We start from the raw sequence: 13,501 nt of genomic DNA, 5'->3' as shown, positions 1-13,501 counted from the left end.
GTGGTAAAATTGAGACGAATTGAGAGGAATTAATTTGGAGAGGTGCAGTTCCCGGTCAAAAAGTTCTAGAGATAAAGGAATGCCTTGGCCGAGGTCTGTTCTTTTTTAAAGGTGCACTATGTAAAATTTTTGGTGGAGAGTTGGACACATGCTTGTCTCCATGGAGATGTTATGTCGATACCTAACAGTCTCAATTACTGGACAGATCTATGGAAAGATTGTAATTAATAGATGTAAGATAGATCACTTTTAAGTCCATACTGTGGAACATTACAGGCAAAGCAATAGTATCACCTTGGAAACAAGCTAGTTGCATACCTCCACCAGAAAAGTGTAGATTTAACAGATTAATTAATTTGGAAAAAGTCCAAGGAAACTCAAAACGAATAATAGTAATGGTAATTGCACAAAATAATTAGACCAGGAAAACATGTTTATGATTGAATTCAGTTGATTTCAATTATTAGACTATTAGAAGCTATTATAATTTTTAAATGGTCATCTTTTTTTTTCTTTCTTTCTTTTTTGCCCATGCCCTTCATACACCACCAAAATTCAACAAAGTCAAACACACTTTTTATTTCAAACTGACAATTGCCATGTTGACAATGGTTAAATTATTATTTTTTTTAAATGTTTATGTTCATTCTGTGTGTTTTGTCCAGGATCTGAGCTGATGCCCAAAGCCCTGTCCACGCGGATCATTGGAGGGATCTGGTGGTTCTTCACCCTCATCATCATCTCGTCCTACACAGCAAACCTGGCCGCTTTCCTCACGGTGGAGAGGATGGACTCCCCCCTGGACTCAGCTGACGACATTGCCAAGCAGACCAAGATCGAATACGGAGTGGTCAAAGACGGGGCCACCATGTCTTTCTTTAAGGTATTCAAATCAAAATCAAATGGTTGAAATGATGAGAACTTGTACTTTCGCAACTGCTTCTATAAAACAAAAGTAGCTCAATTCACTGTACCATTAGTGCATGCAGCAATTCTTATCTGGTCATTTTAATGCAAGAAGTATGATTTTATGTGAGTATCATGTGGAAATGCACATAAAAAGACTAAATATCCCATAAAATTAGCCTGGTAGCTCAGTCTGTTGAATGTCTGTAGTTTTATCTGAAGGTTGCTGGTTTGAATCCCACTCCTGGCATAGAATAATGTTAGTAGAGCAGTCAAATCCTCTAGCCTATAGGTTGACGATGTAGTGTATGAACATGTGAGTGAGTGGGTGAGTAGTACTTTGATGTAGTGCTTTGAGTGCCTTGAAGGTAAAGAGGCCCTATATATGGTCACATTTATTCATGCATTTTTCTACAGTGTTACCTTCCTGTTGTAGCTGACTATTATGGTGGTCATCAGAGCACAAGAATGTCATAGAATTGACCATTTTATATAGCGCTGAAAAAACTGATAGCTAAGATGCCTGTACCAGTAACATAGCTACGTAGATAATAGACAGAAAGATGAAGGATAGAAGAAATATGTTTCTTTTAAAAGTGCCCTGTGTTACCTTTCCTGTTTAAATGGCCCATATTACTCTATTTTCTGATCTATGTTACATTGTTTTTTCATCAAAAACATACATGGAGTTGTGTTTTGTTTCATTCACACATGTTTAACACACAAATCCTGCATATTTAGGCTCAGTTTTTCTTTGAAGCACAAAACATTGTCATGTGGTAATACAAGAAGTGCTTCAGTGTGTTTTTAAACTCTATACAATTTCACTAGAATAATTTGGATAATGTCAGACCTGGAATGACCTATTTCTACTGAACAAAGGATACATGGTAGCAAGGGTGAAAAGAGCATTTTTAGCTTTGGAGATGTAAACAGACCAAGCTCCAGGCTTTCAAAATGCCTAGCCCGGCCAGGTACTTCCGGTGGCTGTGGGCCCATTGAGCATGCTCAGTAGTGCTATTTTCTCCTGTGGGTACACGTGAGTGCACGCACGGAGCACGGTCTCGTGTACCATGTGATCACTTTGACCAATCAGAGCGAGAGAAGCTAGAGCAGAGCGGAGCTGAAGCTAAAGATTATAAAGTGTTTTTTTTAAGACAACTGAAGGATTTTCAGATGAGAAAATGTTTATGATCTAAAAATGGGTAAAAATCACCACAAAATCTGACATTTTTGAAAGTTGTAAGTGTCAGCCGAAAACGAGCAGTTTTTGTTTACATTGTGCTCTGTAAGTGACCACTACATCAACTGGAGGCAGCTACAAGCTAGCAATACCCTATCCAGTTATTTTAATAGATCCATGAGACACACTAATAAACCACAAAACACTACTCCAGGTATGTTTTTGAGAAGTTAACAACATTATAATATGTCTTAAAGGTCATAAGAGTCAATTTTGTGTTATATAGAACCTTTAATAATGTTACTACCTTTCCCTGAGTGCTCCACTGTATTGCATTAATCTTGCATCTATCTCTATGGAGACAAGCAGCTGACATGGTATTTTTGAGACATGGTTGTATTTTTAGAAACACCTGGTTCAACCACCTGTCACCTTACATCATGGGGGTTGACCCATCCTTGAAAAGTTACATAGGGCACCTTTAAGTTTTAGTATGCTATAGGTTTAAGACTCTCTCTCTTCTTCCCTCCTTTCCTAGTTATCAATTAAAACATGAAAAGGCAAAAAAAATATTATTACAGAATTCAAAGTTTGATTAAAAATGCATTAGGGTTAATTCAGTTTCAACTTTCAAGCTCTATATTCACCAGGCTCTACTTCCAAGGCAGAACTATCAATACTATTCCACAAAAGACATGAGATATAACTACTATATAAAGTCGGTAAGGTCTTAATTCCCCCAGCAAAGGCAGATTCTTGAGCTCCTCCACTTCTGCGCGCTGTTTGATGTGTTCCATAATGATTTTTTTTTTTTTTTTTTTTCGAACTTTCTGCTTTTGCCTGCAGGGTCTTTGCCTTTTTTCATTATTTTGAGCTCTGCCGTTAGATGCTCTGCCGACTCCTTGGCGCGCAGTAACACATGTAGCAGAGTTGAAGACCGCACATTTCTATTGAACAAGTTTAAGAAATTCAGTAATGAGTAGAAAGAAAGACAATGTTCCAATGGAAGCTCATCTGGCCTAGTTTTATGCCCCAGAAGTTTGGCAGTGGTTTTGGTATTGGTTTTACACGGTGTAATGTAAGAATGAATTAGAATAACCTGCAATGATTTCTCTATAAATTCTACTTTAGTACTACTTTAGGACATTTTTTTTTGTTGAAGATTTTATAACAAAAGGAATTTCTCTGTTGAATATGAGACAAAAATGTGACAAAACAAACCAATTCACTACAAGGTTATTTCACGTTAGCTGTATTTTAAATTAGTGCACTTTTCTTTATATAGAAAGGTTAGAGAGGTAGAATCTGTCTCAAGGAAAGTTACTGCTGATGCTGTTATTGTTATTAAGGACTATATGTGCTGTATACTAGCCAATCACAGTTAGCTATTGACATGCTTTGATAATAAAACAATACAGTTTTGACTAAATGAATGAGTAGTATCTTACCTACTCTTTCATAAAGGTGCATTGTCTAGTAGAAGGTCCACCACCTCCACAGGGGTGTGATTGTTGTGATAGTTTGCCTGCAATGTTTCACAGCAGAGTTCTGCACTGGTCCATTTTTGGAGACTCGCACCCGCCCGCACCCGTGATTATATCAAAGTTAAACCCGCACCTGCCCGGACCCATTAACATTACACCTGTTACCTGCCTGTACCCGTGATAAATCACACGCAAATTACAAGATGTCTAACTGAAGCATCCATCAGAATACAAGTTGAAGAGTTAGGACTTCAAGAATTACAATCACAAAATGAAATGAAACGGTTATGCTTTCTTCAGTATGAATACGAATTCACATGACATCATCACTTCACAGGCATTATTTATTGAGCACAAGAAACATTGATCGAGATGCCGGACCTAACCCAGGACTAACCCAGGACTATACCAGGATTAAACCAGGACTAAACCAGAACTGAACCAGGACTCACTGTCGGGACAGGTCTGGAGGTGCGTCCACATAGTCCGTTGAGTGACCGCAGGCAAAAGGAGAGCTCCGCGCCGCACGGTAAGTGCTGTGCTTTGCGGACACCCTGCACCACGGGATCTCTCTGTCTGTCTCAAGATTAGTCCTGGTTTAGACCTTGTTTAGTTGTGATTTAGTCATGTTTTAATCCTGGTGTGGTCCTGGTTTAGTCCTGGTGTAGTCCTGGTTTTGTCCTAATTTAGTCCTGACCCACCCGTGTGTAATCTCTACCTGCCTGTGTTCCCTTCCTGTAAAATTCCAGAGCTTTAAAACCTGCCTGTTTCAGCAACTATTTGCCCATACCCGCGGGTACCCGACCCAGTGCAGGACTCTCCACAGTCCACATTCCACAGTACGATATAAAACTTATCTATTTTGCATTTATTCCATTATGGGTGTTTCTATTGCTTAACAGTACCATGAAAAACAGACATTCTTACAATACACTGAGACGCCTCTTCACAGATCTGACGTGTATCTTGGCATCTAGCTTAGTTTCTGCTCATCTTCATGGAGGTAGATTATTTTAATGCTTTACTGTGAAACATTCCATGTGAAACAATAACAGCTCCATGGAGACAGTTGGCAGACCCTCCACAAGAAAAGTTACACAGTGCACCTTTAAACTTGTCAGCTTCTTATCAAATATTAATACATTATTAAATACATACTTAAAATAAAATATAAAACTTGTACTCCACACCACAAAGCACAAACTCACAGATCAGCCTGTAGCAATATGAGATGGATTCAAACCTTTGAACAATCCAGCAGCACAAGGTTTAGTAGTGATTAGCAAATGCCGTGTCTTTAAAATGTCAGTGTAGAGTTCCATCTTTGACCTTTACCCTTACACTTTGTAAACCAATTGTGATTTTTACTTGTGAAATGTACGCTATACTCACATGGCAAAGATTTCAAAAAGGATCTAGATGACTATTTGAAACAATAATCTTTATATAGATTACAAGTAAATATGTTAACCATAAGGTCCATTCTCTTTTTCTTAAAATGTCTTGTTTTTGAAATTCTACACAGAAACTCAACTTTTTAAAGAGGAATCATAACTCCTCCAATGCACTGAGCGTCTTAAATATTTAATCTCCCTCTTGCACAAGCAGACGATCAAATCAAATCCCGACTTGTTGACCTTTTCGGAGCTCTCCAAAGTTCTCCGGAGTGCCGTTCATGTGTTTTGATAGTCCTGATTGTGGCTTTGATACATAAATGAGAAGAGACCCAGGTGTGCAGTTATCTCAACAGAGTGGCAGGCTGGAGAGGCCCCTGAGCCCCCCCTCTCACACAGAGCTGATGCTGCTGCTGAATGGCAAAAGTGTGCACATGTATAGGAGCGGCAGATTTGAGCTCTTCACCTGAGAACGCAGATGAAGATGGCCGACGTCACAGACAGGCTAAATATCGACTCTTGAGTTCAGATGTCTGAGCAGGAGTGATTATGGATGCAGTCATCAGCGGTAATGAAAGATGAGAGGTTTATGTACGTGTCAAATTTAAAAAGTTAAGAGTTATTCAGGTGTATAAATTACTTAAATAAGATGTATGTGCCAAAGTGAGGCGAAGTTAGTCTGAAATACACATTGTAGAACTGTTACAGCTTGTGGTATTCAGAAATGCAAGAACTACTTTCAATAGCCTTAATAAAGCAAACAAAGATTTAATTCGTAATGACAAAATGAGCAAATACTTTATTAATTTATTCAGGCGTACTGTATAAACTACTTAAAGGTGCTCTGGTTGCAGATCTGTTACTGCTAGTTTCTATGGATACGTCATTGGTTGGCCTGGAATGTTCCACAGTATGACATTAAACAGCCCTACCTTTCATTTAATAAATTACAGGTGGTTTTATAGCTGAGAAATACCTAGAAAAATAGGCATTCTGACAGTAAGTGGGGTTGCATCTCCACAGATCTGACCTGTAATTTGGTCTCCATGAAGATTGAGAGGTTTAATACCATACTGTGAAACATTCCAGACAAAGCAATAACATCTCCCTGGGGAAAAGTAAGACAGAGGACTGCGGAAAAAGAGACTGTTTTTAGTTTATGCCAAGCAGTGATGTTAGTGTTAGGAGTTAGGGTATTAAGGATGCAAAGTATGCTTTTAGATCTTTGTATTAAAGGTGCTTTTTAGATTGGGGGCCCTTCACCATGGCGATAATTTGCTTGTAATGTTCCACAATATTTTAAAGTTATATAAGATGCATTTATTCAATTATAGGTTTTTATTGCTCAAAAACCCATCCATCCGTCCATTTTCTTCCGCTTATCCGGAAGAAGCAGTCTACTTAGGAACACTGCAGGCAAAGCAATAAACAAAAAAAAAACAAGCAACTGGCAGGACTTCTACTAGAAACGTTACATAATGCACTTTTAACATGAACAGAGGTTAAGTTACTCCTCATTATTTTCAGACATTAAGATTTTCTTTTTTCAAAAAACAAAAAGCAAGAGTGCGCTTACCTTTTGCAATATTGCCTTTTTTTTTACATACACACCACATCTGAATATTACTTGATTTTTGGACCTTTAAGATGATTTAAATGACATGCAAACCATGCTCTTTAAATGTCATTTTAATAATCTTGTAGCTTCAGTTATCTGATAATAACTGTGAGTGTGCATGTATCCAAAGCCAGTGTGGTATACAGCATGTAACCATTGCCATTACTGTCACCTGTCACTGCCGCACGTTTTTATGATTCCTGAATTGCTCTTACACATTCTAAAGCATAAGGCAGTACTCCCCTCATTAATACCATACATTATACTAGTACTGTGTGAGTTTGAATATCCACTCCTCTCTGGATGTGTCTCTGCTGTGCACACAAAGGAGCGCTTCTCCAAATAGCACTCCTCACAATTTGAAACAGCTCAGTCTTTACTCAGTAATTATCTGGGATTAGACATGGCACAAACGTGACCCCAGTGTAAATTACGTGAAATACCACACAGCCTAATGGAAAGGTATTTGATTATTGTTGCATTATGAGAAAAGATGTGTAAAGGTAAATAGAAGGTTATATTTGAGGTTGTATTTGTTGTACGATAAATTTAACATTATCATTGTAAAGTCGCTGGTGGAGGGCTTGCTTGTTTGCTTGCCTCCATGGAATAGTATTGATTGCCTGGAATGTTCCATGGTATGGCATTAAACTTATCTGTCCCCATGGTTACAAACATGTGATGAATGCAAGCCAAATGATACGTAAAATCTGAGGAGGTTTTTCAAATTTTTTAAAGTATTTTGGAGAAATAAAATAACCTGTAATTGAATAAATGCAAGGTTAAAGTTTAATGCCATGCCGGGGAACATTCTAAAACAAAACTGTGCAGTATCTATGAACTCAAACAGGTAGCGGACCCTCTACTGGAAAGTTACACAGTACATCTTTAAAGATTGTGATAAGATTTCTAGTTCAAATGTTGTCTGTAGCTCTCTATCTTTATAAGGTGATTGTAGACTATAGTGTCCTTATCACTGCTATCACTGAACATCCATTACTTACAATATATTTGATCAAAATATCCCGTTATCTCTGTACTATTTTCTTGTTATGAATCTGAAATGCAGTTGTACTTATGCCTATGTAGTATCTTTATTGAGCCCTGGAGACTAGTGTGTGGTGATTCTGCGGTTAGCATTTTTCAGCATTTCCACCTTGGGCCATAACATGTGAGAATGTGTGTGAAGCTTGAGCCTATCCGTGGTGCTGCCATTGTGTCTGTATTTCAACATCTTTCTCCTCACTTTCTCCTCACCTACAGCAAGAAAGGAGCTTGTCCAAGTGATGTTCAAAAGAACACCTTGAAAGATGCCTCTCTACTTTCCCTCTCTCTCTACTTTCTGTCTCTCTTTCTCGCTCTCTCTCTTTCTTGACATAAATTTAAGGTCGCCAAGTTTGAGAAGATGCTCTCTCTACTCTCTCTTGCTCTTTCTCTCTCTTTCTCTGCTGAAATCTAAAGTCTCCACATTTGAGAAGGTTCTTTCTCTCTTTCTATGCAGAAATCGAAAGTCGCCACGTTTGAGAATATGCTTTCTTTCTTTCTATTTCCCTCTCTTTCTCTCTTTGTCAACAGAAATCTATGGTCTCCACGTTTGAGCGGATGCTTTCTCTCTCTTTCTCAACAGAAATCGAAGGTGTCCACGTTTGAGAAGATGTGGGCCTTCATGAGCAGTAAGCCCAGCACGTCCCTGGTGAAGTCTATAGAAGACGGGGTGCAGAGGGTGCTCAAGTCCGACTATGCCCTGATCATGGAGTCCACCACCATCGATTACATCACCCGCCGAAACTGCAACCTCACCCAAGTGGGAGGACTCTTCGACAGCAAAGGCTACGGCATCGGCACCCCGCTCGGTAAGGGTCAGTCATGAGCGCTGGAATTGGAGATATTGAGTCATCTGTGTGAGTCTTACAAGGAGTTAGATCAAAAACTTCACTGTTCACTGCTTATGTACTAATACAATTATTCTTTCATATTGCAGTCTTAAAAGGCAGTGTGTAATATTATGATTTTAAATTTCATGAACATGGCATATTTGTTTCCCTAGATACGAGGTATACCAATTAAATATGGCTTTCACATTATTATACCAGCTGTAATTCTGATTTACTGCAAAAAGAACATTAGACATTAAAACTAAATCACAGATGATCAGCAGTGTTTAATGCTTGTTTTGATACAGATGGACCATCCCATTTTGTGACTGGTTAAATCAATATTATGTAACTTTTTGGACAAAAAATAGAAATAAAATAAAAGTAAAAGAATGTTTTTTTCTTCATTGTGGATATTTTTATAGCACTAAAAACATAGAACAACATGCATGTTTACCCTGAGCGTTCTTCTCCACAAACCTGACTCCTGCTTGTTTCCATGGAAATGTTGTTCCTTTGGCTTGACTCTTCCTCAGTATGGCGTATCTATTACAATGAAGAATGTTCCAGATTATGGTCTTAACTTTCACCTGCAGAAAGTTACATACTGTTGCTTTAATCCACCTGAAAATCATCTCCATTGGATCTCTGGGAAAGACCAGTTTATTTTTTATGACACATACGTAGTTTCATATTGTGCATTTTCTGTAATTAATAGGATAAACAGAGCCTCCAAATTACCTACAGATAATAGTGCTCCTGGTAAATAAAAAAAAAAAAAAGGATACATTATTTTCCAGTAAAACAGTGCTCCTAAAAACTAAGATTTCAAAGGATGACACTACACATTGTGCTTCCCATGTTTTTAAGACTGAAATATAATAAAACCATGCAGCACTGAGACAATGCACCCACACATAAAACCCTTCCGTCTCCAGCAGAATGCCACAATGTGTTAATGAACCTTATTATCAAGGACTCCAGCTGGCCCCACTAAAACAGATCTCGCTTCCAGGCTCGCCATACCGGGACAAAATCTCCATAGCGATTCTCAACATCTTAGAGGACGGGCGCCTGCACATGCTGAAGGAGAAGTGGTGGAGTGGGAGCAGCTGTCTGGATGAAGAGCGCAGAGAGACTGGCCCCATGGGGATCCAGAACCTGGGTGGGATCTTCATCGTGCTGGCGTCAGGGCTGGTGCTGTCCGTGTTTGTGGCCATCGCGGAATTTATCTACAAGCTCAGGAAGACAGCAGAGCGCGAGCAGGTACATATCCCCACAGATAACAGATAGAGAGGTGGAGAGAATGGGTTTATGAAAAATAGGAATTGTACGTGTCAACTAGGAAAAATAGAATTCATGCGATATATAAGTGTTAATGGAGTAAAATGTCAGGAAGTGTATTATATGGTATGGATGTCAGGTATCCAAATCTCACAGTACCATATTATCACGATATGCGTCTCACGGTACGATATTTATTTTGAAGAGGCTAATATAATTGTAGATGGGACACTTTTTTATTTTTAAAATACCTTGACAAGATTGTGGTGTGAATTATTACCATCATAATCCCAAAAATTCAAGTAAAAAACATATTTCTTCTTGTTGTCTTCTCTGAAATGAATCATGGGATATGTAGTTCCCTAATTTTGTAAGCTGTTGCAACTATAAAACCATCCATTTAAGCAAAGGAACTTGTGATTCAATATATTGTGACAGCCCACGATTTTATTCTAAGACTTTTGATGATACAATATCATGATATTTCGATTATTGTTACATTTCTATTATATGGTAAAGTATTATATCCACAATAGGACACCTTAAGTGAAATCTGTGATAATTGAACAGTAATAAAAAGTAGATAGATTGTAATATATAAACAAATATAAACACATTTTAGAACATGTTGTTTTTTAGCCAATACAAGTATGTTTAAAATGGCGTTCAGTGGTTAAGAGTTTTATTTTTACTTTGATAAAATATAAAATTATAAATGAAAGGGTTTTTGAAGTTTGCAGTGGTTCAAAGTTATTCCGGGCATCTTATATTCAGTGATGAGTTTATAAGTGCTTTTCACAACTTTCAGAGCCCAGAGCGAAATTTTGCAGCCACGTTAATGCTAACAACTAGCATGCTAACTGTGCACTTCCTGATTTTGGACAATAAAACGCTTTATAATTAGATGCAGAAAGTAGACAGCTGACTTATTTTGACCTGAAAAGCGGCTTGTATATCTGTACCGTGGCAAGACAAATTTTGCTCAAATAAATGAAAAATACCCTTTAAATAAGTGAATTCAAATTGCTCTGTATTTATATTCTATTTTTAAACTTTTCTTTCAGCATAATAAAACCCTACAGTATAATCAAATGTATTAGCTGAGATAAGGTTGTACACTATTTTGATTTTAATAAGGATTAATGTAGCAACAACACGGCTTTAATTTAATTACACCCACTCTATTAGTGCATTTGACTGTTATTCAGCCAACTACAGCGGTTATCCATGTCGACTTCAGAATGATCCTTCGCCCAAAGACAGATGTGCTCGAGTCATGGCTCTGAGTTCAAACTGGCCTTAAAAGGATTTGGACGCCTTGGGCCAATCTTCAGAGTGCCTGGCCTCACACCACAAGATTTATTTGAAGAGGCATAATTGTAAACTGGAGCAGAGAGAATTCATTCATTAGTAGTCAGTGTCAGAGTGTTTCGAACCTTCACTGTTGGATTACACTGCACAAATTGGTTAAAAGGTGGGGAAAGGGTGCTCATGTGATTCACTTTATGAATGCTCCAAATAAAATAGAGCCCAAAAATGCTTATGAAGAAATTTACTCTTTTTTTAGGAAAGATATAGTCAAGATCTTGGTTGTTGATGCGTCATGACCCATAGGCCCATACCACCTGCTTGTTTCCATGGAAATATGTAGACTGGCCTGAAATGTTCCACAGTATTTCTTTGATTACAGCTGTTTTTAATGCTACAAAATACCTGTATTCTTTCTTACTGTGAACTGATACTTTGCAGTGACATTACGCTGGGGGATGTTCTACATGTATCTCTATTGGTGAAATATTCTGCTGTTACCATGGTGACATTTTCAGGAGTCTGATCAATACGAGTGATAATGGTTCTTTTTAGGTGTTTGCTATTCAACAAAAAGGTGAGAGTGACTAACCGAAAAACTTTTGGCTAATTCTAGAAAGTTTGTGACTGTAATGTTATTTGAGAGGAACTAAGTCAGCTCTTCCTGGTCAGATTGTGTTGAAATAAAGCTCACATTAAGTCTAATTTGAGTAACAGAGGTTCTAGTGCTTTCAGTTAGCTTCACACCCCCATCGATTGTTGATGACATCAGCTGCAACGTATCATTACTATATAAAGTTATACAGTGCACTTTCAGCTGTGCATTTGAAGGGACAGTCCGGAATTTTGAACATAGGGCCTCGTTTCCTAGTGAGCCAGAGTGTTGTAGACATGTGGAGACACTTTTTTAAATATTCCATCCAGTCCTTGTATTAGTAGAGGTCGCTGGTGCTAGGCTAGTGCATGTAAATGGCCATAGTTATCCTGTGAACTAAAAAGTCTTACCCACTCCACAAAACACCCAAAGGAAATCTGTTATTACGCAAGACTGTCGATGTAAATGTCTGTGTTGATAGAATAATGTTTGAAATAAAACTAATCTTGCATCGCATGAATCGTCGCATCTTGAGGGACTATTTTGTCAGCAGTAGCGGAATTGTACTTTGCCAGTAAGATAGGTGCTAGGTGATATCAGTCCACCGCTGTCAAATGTTCTATCACGAAGTACAACCATGGATCTAAATCCTTCAAATGCAAGGTTGGTTTTACTTCTAAAATTATTCTATCGACACAGACATTCACAGCAACAGTCTCGGCATTATAATTGTTTTGCTTCAGGTGTTTTGTGGAGTGGGTAAGACTGTTTTTAGTGGCAGGCTAACTATGGCCACTGACATGCACTAGCCTAGCACCAGCGACCTCTGCAAATACAAGGACTGGAAGGAATATTTGTGTCTCCACACGTCTCCAACACTCTGGCTAACTAGGAAATGAGGTCCTATGTCCAAAATTCCAGACAAAGTCTCTTTAATACAAAAAGGATACACTTTGTAGAGGAGAGAGATGCATACAGAGTCTAGCCCACTTCATCCCATCACCCCCTGGTACATTTTAAGCTAAGGCATTTACCCCCCATCCCTGTTTTCTCTGCCCCCCTCTCCCTGCTCCCCTCTCCTCCCCGCTCCCTCCCTTTTGGCCCAGAGGTCTTTGTGCAGCGCCATGGTGGACGAGATCAGACTGTCGTTCACCTGCGAGAGGCGTCTGAAGCACCGCCCCCCAGCTCCGCCCCCCCCTCCCGTGATGAAGAGCGACGCAGTGATCAACATGCACGCCTACAACCACCGTCGCCTCCCCGGAAAGGACAGCTTGAGCTTGGCCACTGGGATGACTCCGGTTTTTCCATGACGCTGCGCTCCTGTTCCCAAACCAAGAGCCTCCTGAGCAATGTGTCAGGGGCCCTGTCGGAAGCGAGGGACAATGGCATCGACGGCATCACCAGATTCTCCATCAACCACAGTGACGTAGGGACGCTAACCAAGCACGGCACGCTCAAGATGGCAGCCTCGGCAACGCAGGTATGACATTGTTCACCACTGTACTCTGACAAAATGACAAAGGGAAAAGACTTCAAGACACAAGCCTGGTGAGTGTGAGCAAAGGGGAATAACAGGGAGCGAGAATGAGAAGAAATGGCAATAATGGACAGAAATTACAAAATGTACGGAGCAGCAACTTTAAGGATTCGCCAATACCGTTTTTCTTGTCAATATACTCCGAAATGGCCTTTGACAGCTAAAATGTTACCTCAAAAGTCTTGTCTATGGGCATTTGATGGATACAAGGACTGGTTCACAGGGACATGGTCATGTGCAGTAGTGTTAATGAAGGAAACCAATGATAGTGGTCCCATAATAAGCTATAATACATGTACTAGGTCAGTCAGTCGACAT

At 39.1% G+C, this 13,501-nt stretch overlaps 1 protein-coding gene across 1 annotated transcript in view; it reads left to right on the top strand.

Annotated features, from left to right (window-relative positions):
* Positions 1-13,132, top strand: part of grik3 (glutamate ionotropic receptor kainate type subunit 3) — a 191,820-nt gene extending 178,688 nt beyond the window's left edge. Inside the window, exons 13-16 of the mRNA XM_055163536.1 lie at positions 666-883; positions 8,213-8,438; positions 9,475-9,725; positions 12,755-13,132. Of these exons, the coding sequence (XP_055019511.1) occupies positions 666-883; positions 8,213-8,438; positions 9,475-9,725; positions 12,755-13,132 (1,073 nt within the window). The remainder of the gene's footprint in view (positions 1-665; positions 884-8,212; positions 8,439-9,474; positions 9,726-12,754) is intronic.
* Positions 13,133-13,501: the final 369 nt, after the last annotated feature.

The sequence above is a fragment of the Boleophthalmus pectinirostris genome, unplaced genomic scaffold, assembly GCF_026225935.1.
Source record: "Boleophthalmus pectinirostris isolate CB_2022bp ecotype Guang Dong unplaced genomic scaffold, ASM2622593v1 HiC_scaffold_6, whole genome shotgun sequence".
In the NCBI taxonomy this organism is placed as follows: Eukaryota; Metazoa; Chordata; class Actinopteri; order Gobiiformes; family Gobiidae; genus Boleophthalmus; species Boleophthalmus pectinirostris.
This window is presented reverse-complemented; position numbering and strand designations above follow the sequence as displayed.